Consider the following 26,519-nt stretch of genomic DNA (forward strand, 5'->3'; position numbering starts at 1 on the left):
CTTTTTTTTTTTTTTTTTTTTTTTTTTTTTTAATTACAAAAAATTTGCTTCTCCAGTTTAGAATGGTAGTCAAGTGCTGTTAAGTAATAGTTATCAGACAGCGCCTCATGACAGCTCCCATGTTCCATATTGCTGGTGCACCTCCAATGCAAATTAGTAGATACCCAAAGAAAGCCCAGTGTCATGTATGATTCAGTTATACTGTCAGATGTATCTTTTATTTCCAGTAAAGCTGCAAACATACTGGAGCCTGGATTTTACTCTGAGCCTGGATTTAAGATGACCTCTCTAAAATCTCATATTCCAAGAAGAAAACTGAATACAAGTTTTAACTTGAGATATGTTTGCAGAGCATTTCGAAATTATCTTTACCTAACATCTTATATTTATTAGCTTTATTTTTTAATTCTCTAAATTTTTAACCAAATAAGTCATCCTAGCTTACTTTGATAAGCTTCCAAGAATGTGTCTCTGCTTTATTGAGTACTGGTATGTAGCTGCCTGCAGGGACCTGACTTCTAGCTCTTCCATGGCCATAGTGAATCTTGGCCAGCTTCTGAGGGACAGCAGGATCTGACCATAGCAACTGGAAGAATTAAGCCCTGGTGCCAGCCAGTACATAGGCAGGATCTTTGTAAAGCTGAGAAGAACATGAAGTATGATTGTCTCACATGATGTATAATAAAAACAGAGCACTGCCACCACTGTGCTGGTAATGTATTGGACATCCTTTGGAGTCCTGGCCACTTTAACATATTTTGAGGAGGAAATTCTTAAGCATGCTCTAGTCTGGTTTGATGTGAGCTAGTTTGTGTCGTGGTTACACAGCACGATTTTCATTTTTTCACCAGCTAGAAGTGGGAGCAAATCATAGAAAGGTAGGGATGGGAGACAGCTGCAGATGTCACCTAGTCAGTCCCCAGCTCTGGAGCAAGATCATCTCAAAGGCCTGCAGACTCTGTAATCTATTCCTGTACTTAAAACCCAAATACACACACATACCAAGCAAAATAATACTAACTTGGTGTGTTTGTTGCTTAATTCAAATGCCTTTGTGATGGACAGAGCAGGAAGAACATTTTGTTTCCTTTTTCTTTACAGCAGTGTCCTACATTCTTGGAAGGTGTTGTCTTGTTTTTCTCCCTCAGTTTTCACATCTGTAGGATAGATAATCTTGATGCTCTCTGGGCTCCAGCTAATTCTACATCTGCTTTCAACTAGGGTGCCATGGGTTGAGCACAGTACTCCAGATTAGGCCTGATAGATGTTGAGAATTTGTCTTGCAGATGCAGTACAGCTCAGTGTCATTGCCTTTTATCAACAGGATCACATTGTTGATTTCTTCAGCCTGTAATTCAGTGTAACTCTTTTTCTCTCAACATTTGTGATCTGTAGTTCATACATAGGTATTCTTGATTACACCTACCAAGAAATAAAGTAATTCTCTTTTTTTTAAGGCTTGTTTTCTGTAGCTGTTAAATTAAAATGAAAATGCAGCTTGACAAGCATACTGTCTTTAGACATTTGAGCCATTCAAATAAGGATAATGTTTTACTCAGACCAGAGTTCTATGGGATTGATTGCTTCTGTCTTTTTAGGTAGTGAATATTTAATCTTTATATTTGTTTAGTGTGCAGTTTTCCCATTATCCTAAAGCAGCTTCACCTAGGCCACAAGTGTCAGTCATTTCAACACCCATTGATAAAAATATTTTTCATGTGATTTATTACTTAAGTTAGTGTTGATCTGCTCACAGACAGCAAATGATCAACAACTACCTGGAGTGATTTTTGCCTTGTGTGGTAGACTCACCAGACATTAAGCTGTGCAGCTGGTTGGTTCACAGCTATCAGGGAACGGTAGGGTGAACAGAAAAGGGAGGAAAACAGCCTCATCGGAGACAGTGCAGTCCTGTGATTTGTGCAGGGCAGCCTGCCCAGCACTGGACTGCTAGAGGATGTTTTTCCCTGCAGTATTCGAACATGACTTTAGATCTGCCTGTTTTTACCCTACTACAAGGAAAAGAAACCTTTTAACCACTAAATCGTATGTCCCTTTCCACAGTAATTTCTAACCTGTTACTGGAGGGAGAAAAAAAAAAACCCAAAACAAAAAAGGCTGAGTATTTGTTATCTAGGGCTTCTTTAGTTGCCTTGTGCTCTGAGAGTAGTGCTTGAGTAATAGTTGCAGCAGGGCTGGTGAGCAGGAGGGAATAGATCTGAAGCTGCTTTCAGGCTATTTGGAGCCTGAAAGAAGAGCAGCAGCTCAGTGATAAACTACAGCTTTCTACAAAATTTATTCTTGCACATGCAGGGAGAGCTTTGGTATTTTCTAAAATAACTCCTTCTCTGTGAGTTTTTTGCTGCTTTTCCTTAGTGGGCTCCAAGATTCTGTGAGAAGTACATTGGGGAGATTTTACACCTCCAGACTCCTGTTTGGCTGTAGGCAGTTTCCTCTGGGCTTCCTGCTCAGTGGCTTTGGTGGTGGTTTCACATTGTTCCCCACTGATGACTCAGAGAAACAGGAAAGAGATCCCCTGGTGAACGAAAAGCACAACCACCAAACAGGTGCCTGTATTCTGGTGTTGCAGAGGACAAACCACCTCGTTCTGGACTTTTTCCTAAGATTCTTATCTGCAAGTATGAGACTCAGGAGGAATGGGTCATACACGCTGAACGGGTAAGAAAGAGCCTGCATCCTCTTTTGAAACTTCATCATTAAAACCACATGAAAACAGAAGCCTTTATTTTCCTTTCTAGTGACAGGGTACATGAAATATACTGGCCATGTCTTTTGTCTCAAAAAGAACAGAGGATCACAGCATAGGAAATGTGCAGCTTATTTAGCTTGTTTTATTCTGCATCTTGTTAGGTTTGCTTTTAAAGTGTGTGCATTTGGTGGGGACAGGTTAGAGCTGTCTGTATGTTAAAATGAGGTGGATTTGCTCAGTAAAGCCTTGAAGTATTAGGAACTGAAACATTACGAACTCTGTGATTCCCGAAGGAGTGCCTGTGGCAATTACTCTAAGTATTTTCCAGCTTTTGATACAGAAAAGAGCTAAACTCATTAAATGTGATGCTCCCTGACACGGAATACAAATTACTTTAAATTTAGCCAGTCTGAAAAATTAGTCTAAATTTTTACTACTTGAAACTACTACTCTGAGTTGCCTAACCAGCTTTGTGGTTTTAAAAATACTGATTTTATTTCTCTCTGATGGCTATTACGTCTTCTCAGTAACAGAGAATATACCATAACTGGAAAGATAATAACGAATTAAATATTCCTGTTCAAGGAATCTTATAAAAATTGAAAAAAGAGAATTTTCAGGTGAATTTTTTTTTTAATAATGCATTTGATTTTTATTAAAGCAGATTCTTGTGTGTCTTCATATGATGTGAGTTTCATTCCTGAGCACAGCTTAGCTGGTCCAAAGAGGACTTGTACTTCCACTGTGCAGTGGTAACTGTGTATTTGCAGTTGGCAGGTGACTTGACAAATGAAGAAAGTTGTTAGTCTTGGAGTGTCACTTCACTTAGCTGCTTTTAACCCTCTGTCATGAGTAAGTGCTGTGGTAAGTGCTGCAGTTGCCTTAGTGCTGTGCTCTTGAAAAGCCCAGATGTGTTTTGGATGTGCTTTAGAGTACAGGTGTGCAGACTAACCCTACAGTGCCTTGTTGCTTTAAACTCATGGTCCACAGTGCAGCTGAGTGGCAATCTCCTCACAGGAGAGGCAGAGAGAAGCCCAGATGGATTGTGAATACTTCAGCAGTGTTGTTCAGCTGGACTGCACTGGTTTTTGCCTGCAATGGTTTGCACAATGCCACTTAGAAGGCTCCTTTGCTTTGCCAAAATAGGTTTAAATTTGAGTATTAAAAATTCTAAAATTTGGTTTTGATTAGGTTTTGTTAATGTCAAAGTAGATGGGCGTTAACATCTTCCTGGCATATCCTTAACATTTTTTAATGACTGTAATAAAAATGCCATTATCTGACTGCATACAAGATCAAACATAAAGTTACTATCTTACAGTGTTTGGTTTTAAGCTGTAAAATGAATTTGTCCCTTAGTGGAATTGTAGTAGATAGAGGCTAAGAATATATTCTCATTAACCTGGCTTTTTTGCAGAGGTTTTTGACCTTTGAGAGATTATCTTAGAGAGTCAATTAAGATGATGCTGAAGAGCAAAAGGTAATGGATATTGCGTATGTTAAAGTAATTTTTTAGACTTTAGTTACAAGAAGCACAATCTTAACTGATTTGAGTTTTATTAAAAATAAATGTATGGTATAGAACTTCAGGGAAATATATTGTGCAAGATCACCCTGTGCATCTTTTCTGCCTTGTTCTAACTTGCAAGATGATGCATAATCATTTTAAAGAATTTCACTTGTTGTGGCCCAGTGTGTACCTGGCATTACATTTTACAGCAAACATTTAACTGGAAGTGTTGTATTACAGTGAGTAAAACCAGTGGCACCCAAATGCTTGCATGAAAAAGAAGCTTCAGCTGTGAGTTTGTGGGAGACTTCAATATTATCTGATTCTAACATGCTGATGTGCTTTACTTTATTAAACAACAGATGCTGAGGAGTGAATTTATCTAATTAAAGAAATTCCTTTTATGTTTATCTCTTGCCTAGATGGTTTAATAATGCAAGGTAATGGAAAAAGAGCTTCAAGTATGTTTTCCTGTTTAGCCTAAACTTTTGCCATGTCAGCAGAAAAGCTTGTTTTGATCTTCAAGGGTTTTTGTTTGGGACAGCGTGTTTCACTTGTCAGGTGGAGAGGCACCCTGTTGTGCAGGTCACTTGAGGAGAGGGGAGCTCATTGGGGTGGAGTGTTGTAGGGCAGATACAGCTGCTGCTGCAGCACGTACCTGCACATGCAGGGGACATAGTTACCATGGGAGTAATACAGTATTATTACCCCCACAGTAATAACTCTTTACAGTACAGTGCATGAAAACTTTTTTATAAAAAAAAAACAACAAACAAACAAAAAAAAAACCAAACAAACAAAAAAAAAACCAAAACCAAACAAGAAAAAAGGGGGTTGTAAACAAGGAAGTGTAGCAAAAGTCATCATGATAATAAGTTTTTTTTCATTGGGTATGATTTGGTCAGGCTCTGATTGTAAACTCATAAAGGGGGAGAGAGATTACAAGGAGAGCTAAAATACTTGAAAGATCTGTTCAAACCTAATACCAGCAAAAAGCCTCCCTTGCCTTGCTTGTCACTGTTCCATCATACCTCACTTGACACTGGTGTAAGAACTGCACAAACATAAATGGGAAACACAACTTAAATCCAGAGTTTCACTTAGAAACAGTGATTTATAGAAAGAGGTATTCTTTGAGCAGATCTCACTGGACTTGAGCATGTTTGCTCTTGCTTGTTGAAGTGGGTAATGGTCAGGCTTGTGGAGACCGAGGGATCTGGTGCTGAGATTCATCAGAGGACACTGAGTTAGAATACCCACTTTATCTTACTGAGACTGAGGTAGAAATCTTACCTGCCAGCATGCCTTTGACTGTGTTGTTAAGTCAGCTTTGCTGTTGTGTGCAGTCCTTCCATATGCTGATTGTATTTCTTTGCATTGCCAAGTTTCTTTGTATAAATGATCTCTTTTGAAGGTCATCTTCGCTTGGGAGATATTCCTTTATTTGCTCGGTGCTGTGTTGTGACACAGTGACACTGAAAAATGCACTGGCACTGTAATCATTTCAACATAAACTTTTTCTCTTTCCAATTGCTATTACTTCTTTTGTCTTCTCTTGTCCCTTTACCATTTGGAATAAGTGATACTCTGTGTAAGTCTCTGCAGGCTCTTGGGGTGTCAAATAACAAATATTGTTTACTACACATCTATTTCCTCTTTTTCTCCTAATGACTTGAGTTTAAGGAAGGGTGTAAATCCAAGCATGAATTTCACAAGACCTCAACGCACCCGAAACAAATATGCAGCTTGAATTTTGGTCATGTGATCTAAACTGCCTGTGTCTTTTAGCTCACAATGTACAGGCCTGTGCATTCCTATAACCTTTGTAGTGGTGCAGACAGAACTGTGCCCTTGTGGCATCCCTTCACAACGGCCATGCCCTCTGCAGGAAGGCTTAGCTGCAGTGGTAAGTAGATTGTGCAAGTTGTAGAAGTGAAGACCTCTGTTGGACAGCTGGCAACTGGCTGACTTCCCTCCCAATAGCATAGGGAATACTGGCCAACAGTCTACAAGGAGAAAATTGCACCCAGACTGGGCTTTCTGATGACCCTGGCCAGAGAGCCACAGGATGATTCTCTTCTGCTTGTTGTGGTAATTTTGACAAGGCCAGGTGACCACATCCGGTCTGCAAGTTCAGGTTTACAGGCTTGCCAACTGTGTGAAGATGGCTGTTTTAAAAGTGAGCAATAATCTCTGCCACTCCTGCACAGTGGCCATCCCAAACCTGTGGTGATGGAACCGAACAGCACGTGCCAGAGATTATTTGCTGAAACAAATATGTAGCACAAAGCAAAACGTTTAGATGTTAGTGAAATAATTTTTATCTTCTCATCATTGCCCTACCTGACTCTGCATGGCTGAGTAAGTGCTGTGTGGCATGTTTTCCTGGGACATTTTTAAGTGCCAAAAGAACATAGCTAGATCATGCATTCAGAAATCTGGTGGGGGTGAAAGCTTTGAAAATGCAGTGTTTGCTGCTTCGCACCTCAATGCCTGTGCTGCTGAGGAGCACTTGCTCAATTTTCTAGAAAAGTTTGTGTGACATTGTTGCATTGATGTTTCACCTGAGAGTTCAAATAGTTCCACATACCCCTTTTCCTGCTCAGTGCTGCCCTGGGCCTTTGTCAAAATGTTCTTTGAGTTCCACTCTGCATGGAGGGGATTTTTTGCTGGGTTTTTGATTCCTCCCCCACCCCCCCATTCATCTCGGGTCTGTGTGTACATGAAGGTGGTTATATATTATCACAGTCAGAGCTAACCACTGCCTTGAAACAAATTCAAGTTGGACGGGGACAAAATACTTTGGAATATCTTAATGATTAATGGATGCTCACTGACTGATAAAAAATATTGTTGGCCCTAAGATGTTTCCTCTTCTCCAAGCCACTGCTTTAAACTAATGATTTTTGATTTTGAGCCAAGCACTGAAATTGAAAAAGAATTTGTTTTTCTTGTGTGCTTCCGTCTTGTACTGACGTAAAGCAAGCCAAGGAGAAAAAGTAGTATCTGATGTTTGTTTTGCCCAAAAAAGTAGAACTCGAAAGAGCATAGTAAGTCTGTTTCAGAAGGCCTTTTTATTAAGTCTCTTTGCAACTGCAGGAAAAATATCTTTGAAGGATGTGACAAACAGCTCATGAAAGCCCATTGAAATAGCTCGTCTGGCAGACAGAGGTAGTATGAACACCCAAATATCTTATCTGAAGAGAAGCAGCTGTTTGAACTGCTTTACAGTCCTCCCAAATTACCACATTTTCTGTCATGAAAAAAGGGGAAATCTAAGGGTAGCAGTACAGACTGTTATCCTTGGAAAGCACAGCACAAATTTATCAGATTAGGGCCAAAAATGTAGATTAGCCACTTCAGGGTTTTTTTTGATTGGGAATCCTTTTTTGGAGAGTAGTCTTTAGAATGCTTTATGGTGTCAGAAAATGCAAGCCACGGTACAAAATACACTGTTGGCTGAGCTCTGCCTGACTTGGAGGTACCTTAGTACTTTCTTGGTCAGCTGTAGACCTCTCCTCATTTGTAACTTAGTTCTAGGTTTACTCACTTTCTGAAGCTGACCGTGATCTTCATTCACATGCCTCAGTTACAAAGTGAGATGGCTTCTCACATGCCATGAAAATGCCCTTATTTTGCTCCTTTTTGGAGAAGGAGGGTTGCTGCAATGTATGCAGGGATGGTGTTCCAGTATGTAGAGATCTGAGGCAGCTCTGACTGCTGGGTGTGTACAGAGGGAGAACAGCCCCTGAGGACAAACAAAATGTGACAAATACTCTCATTCTATAAACAGCAGAAGTTTCCTTTATAAAATGCTTTGCCCAAGTCTCCCACTCCACTCCCCTGCATCCCATGTTTACCATTCCATTACTGCACAGTGACATAGCCACATGATGGGGACAGGATTTCAGTGTTGCACCAATTCCCACACGCAGAAAGGGTTTCTGTTTCTGACCACTGCTGCCCTGCTGTGCTATGAAGGTTCACTCCTGCAGATTCTGGCTCCTGTGCTCTTCCCTGTGCTCTGCCTCAGGGATACCCCATTTGTTTTACTGTTGGCTCTACTGTAGGAACTGGGGAGCAGTTAGGCAGCCATCAGAAGCTAGAGAAAGAGGGTGATGATGAATGCAGGGGTCCTGAAAGCAAACAGCAGGACTGTCAGTAGTCTCCCTGTCACCCTGTGGTGACAGCAGCTTACCAATTGCAGCAATTCCACCACATTTTGGCATTATTTATGCATCCTGGGCAGTCCTGCTACTGTCCACCTTACTCTATGTTTGCGAAGTTGGAAATACAGTGCAAAATACCAAACCACTTCTAGAACTGTAATTCTGGATCTTTGAGTTAATCTTAACCTTCAGGAATGGTGTTTGTTTTATAGAGGGTTGGGAGTATTTTCTTTTCCCCTTTAAACTATTTAAACTATTCAGGCTGAGAAAATTGTAGAAAGTAGTTTGTAGAAAGTTGGGGGCTGTTCAGCCTGGAGAAGAGAAGATTGTGTGGAGAACTCACAGCAACTTTCCTGCTGTATGTGAGGGGGGCCTACAGGGAAGCAGGAGAGGGATCAGGAACTGTAGTGACAGGACAAGGAGTAAGGGGCTCAAACTGAAAGAGGGGAAATTCTCTACTGTCAGGGTGGTGAGGCATTGGAACAGATTATGGGGAGGTTGTGGATGCCCCATCCCTGCAAGTGTTCGAGGCCAGATTGGATGGGGCTCTCAACCTGGTCTAGTGGAAGGTTCCCTGCCCATTACAGTGGGGTTGGAACTGGATGACCCTTAAGGTCCCTTCCAACCCAAAGTATTCTGTGATTCTATTGCCCTTTATATTCACCCTAGCTGTGCACGTAGGATTTGTCCTACAGCACAAGATTTATGATCTCACGTGTGTTTGCTTTGGATTTGTTTTTGCATGCGTGAGCATTCAAAAGTAGTTCAAGCATTTTTATATTCACTAACAATGTATGTGTAAAGGCTTAAACTGCAAGCCTTATATGGGGAAAGTATTATAAATGTAATGCTTCTAAATAAAAGATTTCATTAGAACTTGCACTGTGAGTCATTGTTGTTATATTAATAGTGTTATTCCCAAATACGGATTTGGAACTGGGCCTTCCTCATGGCGAATGCTGCAGATGACTTACAGAAAATACGTATTTACATTAAATATCAATGGTTTTTGGGGGGGGTAACCTTTTCGTCAGTTATACAGATCACTGGGGCATAGAGTGTAAAATAATTTTATAATGTAATTCTGAAACTGTAGTACTTTATGCCAGTTGATATTTTAGTCAGAAAAGTCTTTGGCTTTTTTTTTTTTTTTTAATATGAAAAAGTGATTAAGGCTGTGGCACAGAAGTATGCTCATTTTAATAAATACTCTTAAAACTGGCCTGATCAGTTAGTCTCCTACCTTTCAGAAATATTTAAATCAAAGATCAGCCTGTAGGAATTTATGTTCAGTCTCATAGCTCATCCACACGCAGCTAACAGTAACTCTTCATGGATATTTTATTAGTCTGTACCAGAAGCAAAGATTTAATTCAGAACTCCAGAATGTGCTGTTGCAGGTCTTGTGTGTGTGTATACTTCTCTCCCTCTATTTTTTTTCCTTTTTTTTCTTTTTTTTTTCCAATCCCCCATAGTCTATGAACTTACTTAATGGAAATGTCTTACCTCTTGATATAAAACAATGTTGTGACACAAATTCAAGAGAACTGTCATCCTTGCTCTTATACAGAATCTCAGGTGGTAAGAAGTGCTCGTCTTAGGATTTGAGTATTACGAAGATGTTCCATTAAGAGTCTGGGGCCAGAACGGGGAACAACAAAACACTTCAGATGCCTAATTTAAAAAAAAAAAAAATTTGGCACTTTCTCTGCCCCCTCCCTCCAAGTAAACTGCTTTGTGGAGTATGTAGTGTGGTCAGGGCTTATAATGAAAGTTGCATATGTGCAGGGTAAGAAGTGCCCACTAAAACTAGCCATATAATTTAACTGTTTTACACCAGAACTATTAGCAGCCAAATTTATAGCTCATTAGTAACAACTAGGGGCAGTAAATTAACTGTCAGCTTTTATACCAGTTACTGTGAATTGCAGATACAGAAGCTTGATATGCAATGGACAGTTTATTTCTGGTTCTTCCCCCTGAGATGCTCTGAGGACTCGAGGTTTTTAATGGGTTGTTGCTGTGAAAGGATACTGCATAATAGTCTTAAATGTACCCATTTAAAAAGCATTTTTCAGTGAATTCAGGCTTTAAAAGATTTATTAAAAGATAATGGGAGCATGCTTTCTTCCCGTGCCCACTGTCAAACCATACCTATAATAATGATGATGTAAACTGAAGTTTCTTTCCTTGTAGCTGCCCTTGAGTATGGTCCCCTTTTAAGCTAAAAAGAAAAAGAAAAACCTGTTAATGATTTTAAAAAATCTCTAATTCCCAGAGCTGTGTCCTGCCAACAATGCAGCATAAACCATGGCTTTGCTTACTGCTGCTAGCTTAGCTAAAAGGAAATGGGAGTTCTTTAACTTGTTCTATGTGGGAGAGAGCCACAGTGATGCCAAGGGGTGCTAAGGATAAGGAACCTCATGCATTGGCAAGATGCTCCTGCTGAATGGGAGGGAGCTGCAGCACCACTGCTGCTGACTCTGTGCCTGTTGGGTTTATTGGCTTGGGTGCTTTATTTCACAGCAGTCATGCAGCTACATTACTCAAAAGTGTTGAACATTATTTTTCAAGACAAGTGTTTGCTTTCCCAGTCAGTTTTAATTATGGGTGTATTCAAGATACAGTAACAAGGCATTTTCTGTGGGGCATTTAATCATTTTTTCATTATAATTTGATTTCATTGAGCTTGTGAGAGGATTTTTGTAATGAGTGATGGCTCACAGAACACTGAAGAGGAATTACACTGACTGAATATATTTAAATATTTTTATGGGGTTAAATGCTGTGTTTTGTAATGTGCTCAAGACACTGCACTTAGGATTACTAAAAATTTTTTTTTTTGTAAGCTCTAAAAGACTGTTAAGTCTGACCTTGACAAGCACTGAAAGAAACCAGATGTTTTGCAGGTTCATTTAATTTTTTCACCAAAATTTTTTTAATTTCTCGATGGTTGGAATATGACTTTGGAAGAAAGAGAGGTGAATTGCCATCCAGATTAGCACTCTGATACTGAGCAGTCTGGATGTTAGGTGCTGTCTGTAAAGGTGAAGAACATCTCAAACTTAGTATGTGATGCAATCAAGCTATTTTAGGACTTTTTCTTGGGTAGCTCATAACAAATAGTGTCAAACCAACATCCTGGGGTTTTTTTTCCAGTGGAGAACTTTCTTTCTGTTCATGTTAATTATTTTTCTGTTACTAATTTTTAACGTGTGTTCCTGATACACATTTGATCAACAAGGTCTGTCCTTTTGAACATACAGATTAGTTACCAAGTGAGTGACCTTCCTAGAAAACCCACAAACATTTCTCTCCTAATGATTTTTTTTTTTCCCCCCTGAGCTAAAGACAATATTACTACTGGCTTATGGATTCTGAAGTGGAGGTGTAGAATTTTCCTGTGCTCTGGGGAGCAGTATTCTCCACTTGAAAAGGCATAGTTTATAAAACATGGATAAAAATGTCTAGCCACTTTATAAGGCTCATAAGAATGAATTAAGTTGTACAGTTATTGAAAAAGACGTATTTATTTGCATTTGTTGCATTTATGTAGAGGTAAATAAAGTCTGTGCAAGGGTCTCACCACCTGAAAGCTCAGGTAAAAATAACTGATTTTTACATTTATGGTTAAGTCTGTGTGAAATATAAATACATCTGAAAACAGCAGCACCAGGGTGAGTAAACATTAGTAAGCTCAGCCATCCTGTCGCTTACCTTACAATAATTACTGGTCTGCATTTGAAGAACAAATCTTAATGTTGCCAAACTCCACCTTTTTCCTGCCCAGTCTGTATGTGGGAGAGTCTTTATAAGAATCTGTTTCCTGTTTCCCAGACAAGGGAGGGGAAAAATGTGTTTTCTCCTTGTTCTGAAAAACAAAAGCCAGGCAGTGACTGCGTGCCCACGGCAGCTGCCAGAGCCTGCGGACAGCTGCAGCCTCCGGAGAGGCCCTCGGTGCAGCCCTCGTGAAACAGCCCCTTCTTCCACAGCCCATCTCCTCAGGATTTACTTGCACAGTTGTATCAGACAGAAACTGGCCAAGAGGTGACAGAAAGAGCTGGGTGTGTGGCTCTTATTAGGCCACTTTGACCCAGTCTTCGAAACATGGAAAAATTGTCATTATTTCCCCCCTTTTCCTCCAGGCTCTTTTCCCAAATCCCTTGTTTTCAGTTTTATGGATTAGTTTTTGTCACAGACTATTAAGCTTTGAAGAGTGAGTTTTACAAGGAACAGTGGCAGGGAGGGAACATGTGCTTAAGCCACATAGAAAGTAACTTGCAGCCCTTTCCAACTGCAATCCTAATAAATCTGTAAGGACAGTAAAAATGTACAGAATGATTCTTCTTTTGACTTGGAGGGATATCTGGAGGTGTGGCAGTCATGTTTCTCCAAATCCAAGTCAATTAGTTTAGCTTTTAACAGCTATACCAATTCTGTCCCATAATCTGTGAAAAGAGTAGCTTCAACCTTTTCCCACCTTAAATTTTGAACGTTATTCCTATTTCAGCATTCCAATTTAAAATAGCACAAATTGAGGCTGTGTTTTAAAGTCAAATCCATTGCTACAGTTTACAGAAATAAATTTTACTTTCATGGAGAGGATTTCAACCAAGGTAGGGTTCACATCTCTTCTTGATGCTCTCCTTGTAAGTCAAAAACCCTACACTTTTGCTCTCTGGTGGAGAACTTTGCAGTCAATAATGAGGTATGTGATCAATAGTTGGAGTCACAATGGTCAGATACAGGGCAAACAAACAGTAGTGTGTCACTGTGTATTAGGGAAGTCCTATGAACAAGCTCTCCTAAAAATGGTTCAAGAAAAGTAAGGGTTTGGGGTTTTCAGAATGTGGATTTGGAATTAATAGTTCCCTTTTCTCTGTTTTGCTCTGGAAAGTGTTACATTTTGTGTAAGTTTGCTCTGGCCATCAGCATGTACGCTGACCATAGGAGTTCTGAAGAACATTTAGTGGGAGGCAGAATGTCTCTTACTGTTTTGGAGAAATTTAGTGGACTGAATAAATAAATTGAGCTTTTTATATTCTACATGTATTGAAAATCTGGATAGAATAAGAAATTTCCACCTTTGCTACCATGGCACTCTCAAGAGTAAATAAAAGGAAATAAAAGAATTTCTATTTCTGTATGTGCAAAATAGTTTATCAGTAGTAAATCTCATGGTAAATCTGACAAATATAAATAGTAAATCTGCTCTGTAGCATGAATAAGTATGATAATGCTGAGGCAGTCTGTGTTACAAACTATGTTGCAATACAGGTTAAATATTTTTATTGTCATGTTCTTGAAAACTAATTGTAATTTGTCTGCTCCTCCCATATTGGGATATGGCAATGCAATTTCAAAACAGACACCTCTCTGAGGATTAAAAATATACTTAGAGTGTTTCAGACCATGCTTCATCTCATGCATAGGAATGTAGTTCCCTAGTTGTCCCAAATACATACTTCAAGCTTCCTACACATTTCAAGTTTCAGGCATAACGCTCACGCTTGTTTTTTTTTATTTTTACTGCTTAGAGCGACCCTTCAAAGGGTGGCCAGAAAACTGAAAGACTGTGAGATTATTGTGTTTTGGTAATCCAACCATGGTGAGCCACAACCACTCTGTTTGCTCACACAGTTCTCTGATACATGAGTGTGCTCTGAACAGCTCCTCTCCATTCTGAAGTCCCAGTCTTCTATTTCTCCAAGTGTTATTCTGTGTTCTGGAGCACTTCTGACTTCCTCTAACAGCAGTACTTAACACCATATCCTGGCAGCTTGGGACAATGGGACAAGTAGCTATGTGGGATTTTGCTCTGTGTATGGTCTTATCACTCTCATTTATGGGAACTGACGTAGTTCCCATGCTGAGCAGTGTTCTTTGCAAGAATGTCACTCAATTTCACTCCTAGGTCTTGAAGCATGAGAATGTCACTCGGGTTTTGTTTCTCTGTATCCATGCAGCTGATTTTTGAACAGCATTGCAACTTCTGGATTATTTAATATTTGTATGTGTACAGAGCAGATGTTTGATGCCTTCATGGAAATGCAAGGCTGTTTGTGTGAAGGGTTACACAAGTAGAACAAATGCCAAGCTGCTGAGCTGTTTCTCATTGCCAGTCTGTTTTTCTTAAGCAACAATCTGCTAATAGAAGTTGTGGTACAAAAGCACATGTCTACAGTACAGGAGGAAAATCTGGCTTCCTTTGTTGCATGGTGAGAGAGCATGTGCTTTCAAGTTTTGCTGGAAACTGATTGTCTGGAATTGGAGATGAGGCAGTAAATGAAGCCCCAAAGAGGATAAACTGCAGCTTTCACTTTTAGTAGAGGTGTAACATGTTGAAGTTGGGAAATGTCTGCAAGTTCTGACTTGCATAAGCCTTGGGTTTCTCATCCATCAAGCACCTCAATGATCTTGAGTATATGGAGTGTATTTATGGGGAGGTGAGGGTGGGTCATGTTTTTCAGTGAGTTCAGGTATGGTTGGTTATCTTTCCTGAGTTCTGTATGTTAAAGTAGCATTTTTAAAGTAAGGCAAAGGACAGTATTGAAGGGATCAGGGGGCACAACTTTGGGATCTCTCACTGCTGCTCTCTGAATGTGGTCCTTGTAAGGGATGGGAGAAGGCATTTGCCCTTTCTGAGTATAAGAAAGGAAGAATAAGGAATAAGGCATTGGAGACAGTGGGCAATAAGTGGCACTGAGTGCCTTTCCATGCTAATGGTGACATTAGCAGATAATAAGACACAACTCGTTCAAGTTTTAGGCTGTATCATGTTACCTGCTCCTTCTACACTGTCCCTTGGGTCAGATAATTTGGCTCAAGTCAGTAACTGCTCTTTGCTCAAGGGTATTCAAGGATTACAGTGGAAGCAACACAATGATAATTTTATGTGGAAGGAGGATATAACATTTTTTCCATGTGCTCTCCATTTGTTTCTTACAATGTAATTTTGAATGACCGTGCAGTGGCTTCCATCCCCGTGGTTGTGTGTGAGAAAGTGAAGAAAATGGATTACAAGAAAATCAACCTTTTTTTTTTTCCCTGAGGTTTTTAATCAAAGGTAGCATAACCCATGTGGGATGAAATTATTCTAATTGTTACTAAGCTGATTAAATATTTATAAAACCAGAGTTGTGTTTATAGCTCTTCTCTCTGAACATAAGTAAATTGATGATTTAATAGATTTTTCTTTCCTTGATGAAATAATGAGAAGTAGCATTCTTTCTGTTGACTTGAGATGCAAATATTCTCTGAATTTCTAAATGTTAGAAAGATAAAACATTTGAAACTTGCAACAGGTTATTTAATTTGTTGGGGAATGGAGATCCAGATAAAATTTTGTGTGCTTGTTCATCCCTATCAAGATTTTAGGAGAACTCCAGATCTTTTGAGCAGTCATGCTTTCACTGTTTTGAGTAGGCACTTTGATATCTTCTATTTTAAAAAGGTAGAAAAAACCTGCAGTATTTAAAGATGGGGGAAAAAAAGCTTTCTAATAATGAGGCAGAAGGAGATTGTCTCTTTTATTTAATTACTCAGAAGGTCAAGAGGTGAATATAATATCTAACTAATGAAATTTAAAGAGGGGGAAGAAAGCTGCAACAGAGAAAGGATGGCAATCATAACTGGAAATATGGATGTTAAAACTAGGTTTCAAATATTCAAAGGATGTGTGGCTTAACAATGGATGTGATCAGCCACTGAAACAAATTACTGTAAAAATAACTGATTTTTCTTCTCTGTCAGATACACAAGTTGAAGCCAGATGCCTTTTTGGGAGGTGTGCTTTAGGCTATAGAAGCTTAGGGTTCACTTCAGGGGTAACTAGATGGAAGGCAGACAAGAACTGAAGGCTTGTTCTGACCCCAGAACCGCTCTGGTTGCTGTGGTGTGCTGGCGTAAAGTGAACCCGAGCATCCTGGGTCTGGGAGCTCATTCTGTGGCCTGGACCTAATTGCCCCTGCTTCCCAAGGGCCCCTGGAAAGAACCTCTGAACAGGGGCAGCCGCCCTGCTTTGGCTGCTGCCTTGTGTGGGCTCCTGAGCAGCAGGTAGGTGGCTGCATCATCCCCTGCACGTGCAGTGCCTTTGATTTGTGCAATCCCAGTAAATCAGGCTTTTCAGGGAAGCACTGGGTAGGTTCTGTGGTGTACGAGCCTGGCATACCACTGGAGGAAACGTGTGAATCACTGGGTGGAAAAGTTGGGCGTTACCCATGTCAGTCTTGTCACTGCTCCAAATGTCTTCTGGCGTTGTTGGTTGGGGTATGAAGAAGGTTTTTGAGAGTACACCTGCACTGGAACAAAGTCAAGTGTACTTATTGGCAAAATGTGTTTATTTTACCAGTATAGCTTGTTTTACTTGGACAGCTCAGAGGCATGGGTGAGGGGTGACTTTAAAATACGTGTGCAAAGCACAGGTTTCCTCAGAAGTGTTGTGTCTGCAGTGGCAGCTCTTTGCTAACTTGCTGTATTTGTGTAGGCAAAATACCTTCTTTGGTCAAAAAAAGCATGTGTTTTCATTGTGAAATAATTAGAATATGTAAGCTGTTAAAACCATAGTGGGGACACAACTTTTTATTTTATCCACAAGGTTAAAACACATCAACTCAACCCCAAGAAGGGGCATGCAATGCCAATTATACCTACCTGACAGATCTTGTCTCTGTGTGAATTTTAAGCTAAGTCTTGCACATTTTGTCTTGTCTTTAAAACTTTGTCCCCCAACAAACCATTACTGGTGAAGACAAAGCAATAGCCATGTGAGGTGAAAGATCAGAGGAGTTGTGTATTACCTTCTTGTTCCTAACAGCTGGACCCGTGCTACATCATTCCCTCTCCAATTGGTTGTTTAAAAGGTAAAGGTTTATCTGAGGAGGCTTGCTTTCCAAAGGACTCTCTGAATCCTTGGACAGTGAAGCGTAGTTACTTGTCCCTTTTCTTTGGTGTGGGAAGTAAACATCTTCTGTTAACACTAGACCTTCCCTCTTCCATCAGGCACACAAAAAGGATCTGATGGGCTGTAGAGAGGCCTGGGGTTACAAGGCAGTGGGTGTCTGTCCCTGCCTGGATTGACAGTAGGACGTGACTTCTCAGTGGTATTACATCTGCCTGTTGTATGTTGTGATATGCACCCACATTGTGAAGGATATGAGCACTGACTTCAGCTAGGTAGGCTTTTATCATTTTCTTTATGAATTTGTTCATAGGGAAAGACAAAAGACAAGACACTTTATACAAGAATCACCATACAAGCAGCATAACTGTGGTTAGGTTCCAAATATGCATGAACATCTTGTATATGCAAACAAAGCAAAGCCTGATTTGTAGAATGAAGTACTTTATTACATTTAGAAACAGCAGTAGCAGTGTTTTGAATGTTGTATCGCTAAAAGCAACAAGTACATTGTTTTATGATAAAAGAATTATTTTCAAAATTTGCATTTAGTTGACCATTTGTTCTTTGTATAAAAATGGAACACGTATCGGGAACAAAATTAAGAATTTCTTTTATCCTGTAGAGTCAGAATACTATTCCCTTTTTGTTTTAACACTAAGCCTATAGGGGAGTATTTGGGAGCAGAATGTATTCTGTATTTTAGCACCCTTCAGGCCAAGAAATGAAAACTGAATTCTGAGGTATAATCAATCAGATGTTTGAATATGGACTCAATATACCAATGTTAGCTTTTGAGCTGCTTAATTCTTAGCTGTTATGTGTCTTCTTTTAACGTGACTTGCTCAGGTGTGGTTGCCCTGAACTGGCTGACTCTTTGTCAGAGATATGTCTAGAATTAAAATTATATAGGGATGCATCTGTTCAGAGGAATTTGGCATGGTTCATACTTCTGGTCAACATATCAAAGAGCTTGCAAAGTTTTGATGATATTTTCAATAATCTGCTATGTTTTAGTTTTGCTGCTTCTGATTAATGTGTGCGATCCTATTAATACATCCTATTTATGCTTTTCTCAACTGTGCACACATTCATTTTAAGAAAACATCAGGAGAATCTCCTTGACACTTTTTCTGTTCAATACACACATTTAGATGTAAGTTCTTTTACTGAAGTTTTAAGGATTTTTTTAAAATCAATATGCCAGTACAGAAACTGCGGTAAAGACAAGGGAAGAGTAACAGTGAAGAGAGCTGAAGGAGAAAATTTAATACCTGTTTCATAACATTAATAAAAATAAAGCTACTGAAATGAAAAATAGGTGTTCCTTTACTAAAGTGAAAGCAATGAAAAGATTGATGGTGCTGCCCAAGTCTGGGTGTGTACATGTTTATGTAATGTGGGAAAAATTTTCTAACAAACTAAGAATAGTGGTTCAATGTTTGCCCTCTTGGTAGTATTCTAGTCGTGATGCAATTCTAGCAAAATGCACTATAATTATACAGGGAAGTTGATATTTGCATAGTAGAACACGGTGTGTTTTCCCCAGTTTCAAGCAATTTTTAGAGCAGAACATTGAAAGGGAAAGGTTCACTTGCTGTGTGTTGGAGCACATTTCCTTGATGCACATAATGTTCCTTCAAAGTGTAGAAGTAGCTCAAGATGCAGGGTGAATACATCATCTAGCGTTCACTTTCACCTCCCCAGTGAGAAGCCTAGAAAAATGTGAAAATATTTCAGGTACTGTGTTATCACTGAATTTAGGTAAAGTTTTGATACATAAATTTATAGATAGATAGATAGATAGATGGCCCTCACTTGCCTGTGCATCTTTGCAGTAACACTGCAGCTCCAGTGCTTTTTCCCAGTCATGAAGCAATTTTCATCAGGCATTTGAAAAAGATGTCTTTGCCATGTTCATGGTAATGGTATTTCTCAGTAGCTAAGTAGGAATTATGGTAGTTTGACAATATTACCCATTGATCCTGTACTCTCAGTACATATTGATACTGACAAAGTCCTGAAAGCAAGTAGTTTAGGAAAAGTATGCAAAAAGCAAGAAATGCAAAATGTAGATTATAGTTAATTTCTTTGGGTTTGGCTGTGGAATGGGGGAACAGACCTCTTTGGCAAAGTTCATGCAGAATAGTCTTGGTAGACACAGCAGTATCCTTTCCTCAATTTCCCTCCAGTACCTTAAGTGTGACTTTTCTTTTGTCTGAGAGCAGACAAGGCTAATTTTCTTACTGCATTACTAAAACATGACAAATGGCAATGTTGTCTAACCAGAACAGCAAAGCTCTTCTGTCAGCCAGTGCTGTTGTTTCGTAGTAAATAAACATCCATTCAAGTGTTGTAATGGACTATGGGGGAAAAGGTGTAAATGCAGCCCTAGAACAAATTCTAGGCAAAATGGAGATTTTAAGCAAGACAGCATCAGAAAAGCCTCCTATACAGCAGTGTTGCTCAATGACAGACATGTGCTTAATGGTATTATTTTTAAACCCATGTCTTTCTCCATGATTGGCTTAAACTCAGGGCTCTTCCACTGTACATTCTAACTTTTTCCTTGATCAGATGAGAGTTGGGTTAATTTCCTTTATTTTATAGTGTTTCTCCCTCAAGATGTAATCTGTGATTTGCCTCTTAATCAGAGTTCGCAGCAGTGCAAGCATGTCACAGTAATAAGAATACTTGTGTTGTGTAGAGTGATAATCTAGCTGTAATTTGGAAGGCAATTCTGTTATAAGTAGTCCCTTTCATGACGTTTGTAGGCTTCCAGGAGGTTTTTTTTAAAAAAACAGCTCTCAAATATTCTGAGCCTAAAAAGGAAACTGGTGATGGTTTGAGATAATTCAAGTACTTCTGGTTTGTATTATCTTTGTTATATAAAGAAGTGATGTTTCCCATAAATTTTCGTCTTTTGGGTGTTTTTTAGTTTTTTTACTACTGCCATGATTTCCCTCAGTGGCTTAGCTTGCTTTTGAAGAAATCTTAGTTAGAAACAAGGAACATGATACAACCCTGTGTATCAACAATCCTGTGTACACAAGCTTTTTTTATTCTACCAGTTCCTCATTAAACTAGGCCAGTGCGCTTCCAGAATATATTAGTGCAGAGCCTGAAAAAAAAAGTATGGTAACCTTAACCTTATAGTGTATTATCCTGCCACTCTTTGTCCAAATCTGTCCAGAATTTGTAGGAGAGGGCTGGTCTCAAGATCATATGATCATGTTGGGTTTTGTAAAATCCTGGGAGTTTTATACCACCAAAGTATTCAAATCAAATGGGTAAGTGAATGGCTCTGAAGCCGTTGTCTTTATCAGAAAATGAGAGCATGAAAACTGGCTGTATATTTGTAAGAAGTTTTAGGAAAACACCAAGCAGGCTACTCATGCTGTGCAGTCTTGTGTGGCCATACCTACGTAAGTATTTATGTCCCACATGCAGCAGAGCTCTCTCGCAAGCGAAGACTGGCAGGCACAGCCAAGACTCTGCTGTGAGGGTGTTATGAGTTCTTGTGTGCAACATTTTTACTATAGCCAAGTGTCAAAAACTGTCCTATAAAACTTCAGGGATTTTTCTCAGTAAATTTGCAAATCTCTCATTTAACATGCTGAATAAGAATTGTTAATTTTTTCAAATGCCTTGAAATACTTAGCTGTATGTGAGGTTTGAGGATTCCTCCAAGGCAAGATCTTCACACTTTTACTTCCACAACTGTTCTGAAACACAGCAGTGTAACTTGGGCTGTGACAAAGCCTTGGTGTCTGTGTGTGAAGCCCAGTGTCCATCTCCAGTGCACACCTTGGCACGCGTGCTGACCGAACAGGTTTTACTGCTGAGCTGGAAGTGGCCCCTCCTCTGGGCTGAGCTGCCCCAGTGCAAATACTGCTTGTACTTAGGCATTTGCTGAACGCCTGCTGGAAAGGTCTTCACCAGGATAATAAATATGAACTATTTCAGGTTGTAGGTTAGGAACTTTATGACATTGTTTACATGGCTAAATCTGTGCTGGCCTCCTGTTGATCTGACCTGTGCTGGGCCTGAGCAGTATTAAGAAATTAAATTAGCTTGGATGAAGCATCTCTGTGTTGAGTTGTGTGTGGAATGCAAATGTGCACTGGTCTGGGTGTGAACCAAGTTAATTTTGTGACTTCTGGATTTTGTGGTCCTGCTCTTCAGAAGTAGCAGCTAAGGAGTTACTCTGTAAATGCCAGGAATTACAATGAATAGTTTCTCATTACATAATGTAAGTGCTGTGTGTTGTATTTTGTAATGCATGCCTGGGGAAAAATCTCATAGAATAAATTTCATGCTTATTTCACTAATTGTTTTTTTCCTTATGCTGTCATCCAAATGTGACATTACCAGATAATATCATTTGCTATATTGAAATGAAGCCATTCTTAACACCAAAAAGGAGGGAAACTTTTATTTCCTTAGTGTCTCCGTCTGGGAAAACTCTGCAAGTTCACTCCCAGCGTCTCCCCTTTTTCCTTCTGTGCCTTTCCCACCCAAGCATAGATAGTCCTGACCAGTAACAGTGCTGACACAGATTCCCTCCTTTCCTGTGCTGATTACACCTTTGACTCCTTAGCCTAGAGTTTTGTGCCAATTTGCAATTAGGATTTTATTTTCCATGCCATATTTACCCAAGTCTGTGGAAACAGTAGTTGTGTTGTAAAACTTACAGGGAGAGTTCTGTATATATGTAGCAAGTAGGTCTGAATATGTTAAACAATCCCTGGGGAGAGCTTCTTAGCCAAGTTTTAGAAGTTTTCCCTCTTTATATGAAGCTTGAGGTCCAGTGTATTTGGGGGAGGAAAAGAAAAGAACAGGAGTCTTTCATTTTAGCTTTTCTGTATCAAATGCATATTGCATTAATGCTTCCCTGGAGTGCAGCCTAGCTAAGCTTTATAATTATGGCAAGAAAAAAAAAGGAATGGTAAAATGTGAGATGAAATTGTCACTTGTATTATCTCTGGGAAGGAACTAACAGCAGCTGCAATGGTACAAATTCAGCATCTCAATCCTTACAGTGTGCTGTAAACACCCGTGCAGCCCATCAGCAGGTACTCTGCCTACTAAAGCTTCTTCCTTTGATTTACTTGATGAGATGCATGTGTTGAAAGACATTTCTGGGCACTCAAAATGATAAATCTATTAGCTTCACTGGCACACGTTCAGTTGTTTGTGCTTTCTTCTCACCCTTCTCCCCACTGAAAGAAAAAAAGGGATTTCACCCTTGCTGAGATAGATGTTGCATGTCACTCCAGTGTCACCTGGAGCGATTACTAGGCTTTTGCTAAGTCACGCTTTGTCTCTATGAAAGACAGTTTGAGAGGGTGATGGATTTGTGCTCTTTATTTGCAAATACTTTCCAGTTTATTGTTCCTGTATATCGTAGATCCAAGTATATTGTTTTGCAAACTGGAAAGAGGAAAACCCTCTGCCTCCTGAGGCTGTGCCATGGTGGTGTTTTACTCTACTGGAATGGACTATGTGAGAAAGGTACTGTACAGGGACTGCTTCATCCTCACTGAAACAGGGTGCTATAGGATGATGGACAACACCTTAGTACAGAAAGCAAAGAACTTCTGCAGTCAAAAGCAGGAAGGCTTTAAGCAGAATGAAATAACATTAGAACTTGCCTAGGATTCAGGATAATAATTGTAATAAGAGAAATTATTTTTATATATAGTGGTAAGTTTTCAGGCTAAGTTTTCTACAAACTAAGGTCTGAATTTGATGTTTTCTCTCCAACTCCATGGCAATTCTTTGACTCAGAATCCACTTGCCACAAACTTGCCTGAACAGCTGCACAGGAAACAAGTGTCCTTTCAGTGTGTGTCTTCAGAGGGCTTCTGTCATTTTAGGTGGGCTGACTCAGGAGGACTGGCTGAAATGCAGGTGACAAAAATGAACTCTTCGCTATTTCAGATCACCTCTTCATGTAAAGTCTGAGTGTGACCATCCCATCCTTTATTAGGAGTGCTCAGGTATTAGTTCACTGCTGGTAGAATTGAGTATCTCCTGTTGAGCTGCTGCTATTGCTGCTGCCTTCAACACATTCATGTTCTTCATCTCTCATCCGTACACACTTGGTGAACCTGGCTGAACTTGACATTTGGGATTTTGGAACAATAGATGCACCTACACACTTGTCAGAAAAACAGTAGCTTTGAGATCACGATTTCTCTGTTTGGTACATACAGCAGCACTCTTTCCTTTTCCTTTGTTCTTTTTTTAAAGTGGTATTTGATAAACCCTTGGTTCTTCTCATTTTGTGCATCCTTTCCAAAAAGCCTTAATTTTTTTTGAGTTCCTGATGAAGCTCTACTGATATTTTGAGCTAATTTGCTCTTCATGCTGCAAATGATTGTTTCTCATCTTATGGATGAGGGTAAGAATATCGTGCATCATTTTTTTGCTCTCTGCCTGTCAAAAAAAAGACCTCATAGTATCCATAGTACTGATGAAGCCAAAGATGATTGCAGGATAGACACTGACTTGTCATTATTTTCAGAGTTTTCAGTAAAGCAGCAAATGTAGGCACCTTGTCACTTACAAATTTGCTGCTTTTAAGCTCAGTCTTTTATGCAGAAACTTTCTGCAGTGTGTGTGGCCACTTTTGATAAGGCTTGTATCATAACACCCTGTGTGGCCAGGAAGACCTATTTCTCCTGCTGTTATCTCAAGAGTGGAGCTGAATGCATACCTTTAAAATCTATTTCCCCCTTCACTCTGACCACTCCAAACTGCTTTTTGAGACTGAGACAACTTGTCTTCAGGCTGTCTTCTGTCCCAAATCCATGCCTTTAGTGCTGATACCGAGCAGAGCTGCTCGTGCCATCTGCTGCTGTGTGAGGATGACAAAATGGAGATTAAATGTAATCTCAGTCTAAATAGATCTTAGGGCCAAGCTAAAGGATGCAATGTTCTCATTGCTGGTTTTCAGTTGTTCCAGAGACCTGGGTACCCTGTGAAGTAACTAGAAAGGTTACTTGGCTAGGTGGTATCAGGGTACACTAAAGTCAAACAAAAGGGCTAATGAGCTTGCAAAATTGAAATGTTATATGTCAGGCAGCGACACACAATAAACTTAAGCTTAATTTAAAACAGGACTTTATAGTCTGATGTTACAAGGCTTCATTTCTATGCATATAAATGCTGAATTGTACCTTAATCAAAATAATGGTTATAATTTCTTTTTTTTTTCCTATGACATTGTTTGTTTGTCTGGGTTGAATACAACTCACTTTCTTTGCCAACCTCCAAGTACCAGTATACATCCCCATGGTGGCTGCTTTACATGTACTTTTTATGGAACTGTAAAAGGGGTAAATAAGTATATAATGGTTAACTGCTGCTTATAACAACATTATAAATACAAAGCATTATTCATAAAATTTATAAATATTATTCCTTGGCTTGGTAGTTGGGATCAGTGTAGAAAGCTTTCCATCAGTGTGCTGTGACATGTAGTCATGTGTGAAGAGAAATGGGGCTCCCCTCTTCCCAGAGCACTGCTGTGCTCCTCTGTGCCTCTGGTGATGTCACTGTTTTGCTGATGTGTCTGTAGGTCCAATACAAGTGGTGAAGCTGTTTGTAGATCCATTCACAGGTATTTCTGTTGACATTTAGTGATAGTTTCAATACACAGCTCTGCCTTGTCTGGTGGGTAAGGCACATGCTAGAAGCAGTTCACCAGTGCTGAAGCACACTTGGGCTAAGGTTGGATCTGACAGTTGTTACATTCAGAGGATGTTGAGGAAACAAGTGAAAAAGAGGCTTCTGATGAATGCAAATAGGGAGGATTTCAGATGGCTGCAGACACACCCTTAAGGAAGTGTAGATATGCATCCTTCAGAATATGCATAAGTGGAGATCAGACCAGCAGCTGTGTTCAAATAAACACTTCTTGTAGATGGAGTACTCTTCTTTATGGATGAAGCAGCTCTCAAATAAACCCATTTGTGTCTGCATGTGTGCTCTAAATCTTGTCAAAGTTGTAAGAATCTGTACTGCACATGTGGTTTAAATGATTTATGTTGGTGCTGTATAAATAAAGTGTGCATGCTTAAGTTGTGCTTCCTATAATGACTTGATTTTTACTATTTTGAAGCATTTAAAATTTATTTAGAGATGCTGAGATTTCCTACAACTTGCATAAAATCTGTATTACAGGTAAACTGTAGCACGTAGTTGATCCAAGCAAAGGATATTGCTTGAATAGAGGCAAACTGAAAGGTGGAGAAAAGGCTGGAAAGGGTGCCATGGAGACATATGCTTGAGGAAAGGGAAAGAAAAATGCTGGGTTGATGTGGAAGCTAGCAGAAGAGAGAAATTGGCCATTTATTTGCATCAAAGTTAAAAAGTGACCAGGTTTTAAAGTTGTGTTTCAATCGATCTTTCAGTTTTACCAGAAGAGGATCAGTTCCCAACCTGTGGGAGATCACTGAACCTCCATCTCTGAAGAGCGACTGTTTTGCAGTCAGAGTCACAGAGAGGCCAGCTTTCCTAACACAACTGTAATACCACAGAGCTGTATTTATTTTGGTTTTACCCCTGGATTTTTCTTTAATTTACTTTGGACAGACAGACTTTATTAAAGCTTAAGCTGCTTTATATCACAGGCTTGTTGTTTTTAAGGTGGTTCTTTAACAAAATTCTCTCTCTGCAGATGTCACTGGTGGACAAAGCGAAGGCAGCTGGCCTTTTGGCAGGTGCCCTTCCTCCATTTGCCAGGACTCTTGCATTGTAATGTTACTGTCACAAGTTGCTCTTACTTGGGGAAAAGGTTGGGAGAGCATCAGATTTTTCACGGGTTGGATTATCTCCTGTAAGAAGCACCAGGATTCAGTGTGGAAAACTGAGCTGCAGGCTTCCTGTATGCTATCAGTGAAGTCATTAAAACTCCATCTTAAGTGGATTGCTTGTACAGTGGGAATCAAAATACCTCCTGCTTCACAAGGGTGGGGAGGCCTAACTTGGACATGCAACTAAAGGTGCATAGCTGACAAACACCCTGCCTGGGTAGATGCTTTGGGACTGAGCAGCAGCACATTTTTCCTTCAGGTTTGCATCATGGGGCTGCAGTTTCTTGGGTTTGTGCAAACAGCAGCCACATTCCTGCCTGCTTTGACCAAGTGATGTTGGGTTGGTGGCAGCAGCAATGTCACTGTTGTGCTAAGATGAATTCAACAAGCCTCTTGGTCTTCTGAGTAC

At 39.7% G+C, this 26,519-nt stretch overlaps 1 protein-coding gene across 3 annotated transcripts in view; it reads left to right on the top strand.

Annotated features, from left to right (window-relative positions):
- The window catches only part of MOB2 (MOB kinase activator 2), a 109,889-nt gene that overhangs the window by 52,295 nt on the left and 31,075 nt on the right, over window positions 1-26,519 (top strand). Inside the window, exon 1 of one of the 3 annotated variants that reach the window (XM_069016978.1) lies at window positions 2,616-2,679. The exons of the other annotated variants lie outside the window; for them this stretch is intronic. Coding sequence (XP_068873079.1) covers window positions 2,642-2,679 — 38 coding nt within the window. The 5' untranslated portion in view covers window positions 2,616-2,641. Of the gene's footprint in view, window positions 1-2,615; window positions 2,680-26,519 lie in introns of those variants that run through there. 3 annotated transcript variants of the gene reach the window in all.

The sequence above is a fragment of the Aphelocoma coerulescens genome, chromosome 5 (assembly GCF_041296385.1).
Source record: "Aphelocoma coerulescens isolate FSJ_1873_10779 chromosome 5, UR_Acoe_1.0, whole genome shotgun sequence".
Classification (NCBI taxonomy): domain Eukaryota; kingdom Metazoa; phylum Chordata; class Aves; order Passeriformes; family Corvidae; genus Aphelocoma; species Aphelocoma coerulescens.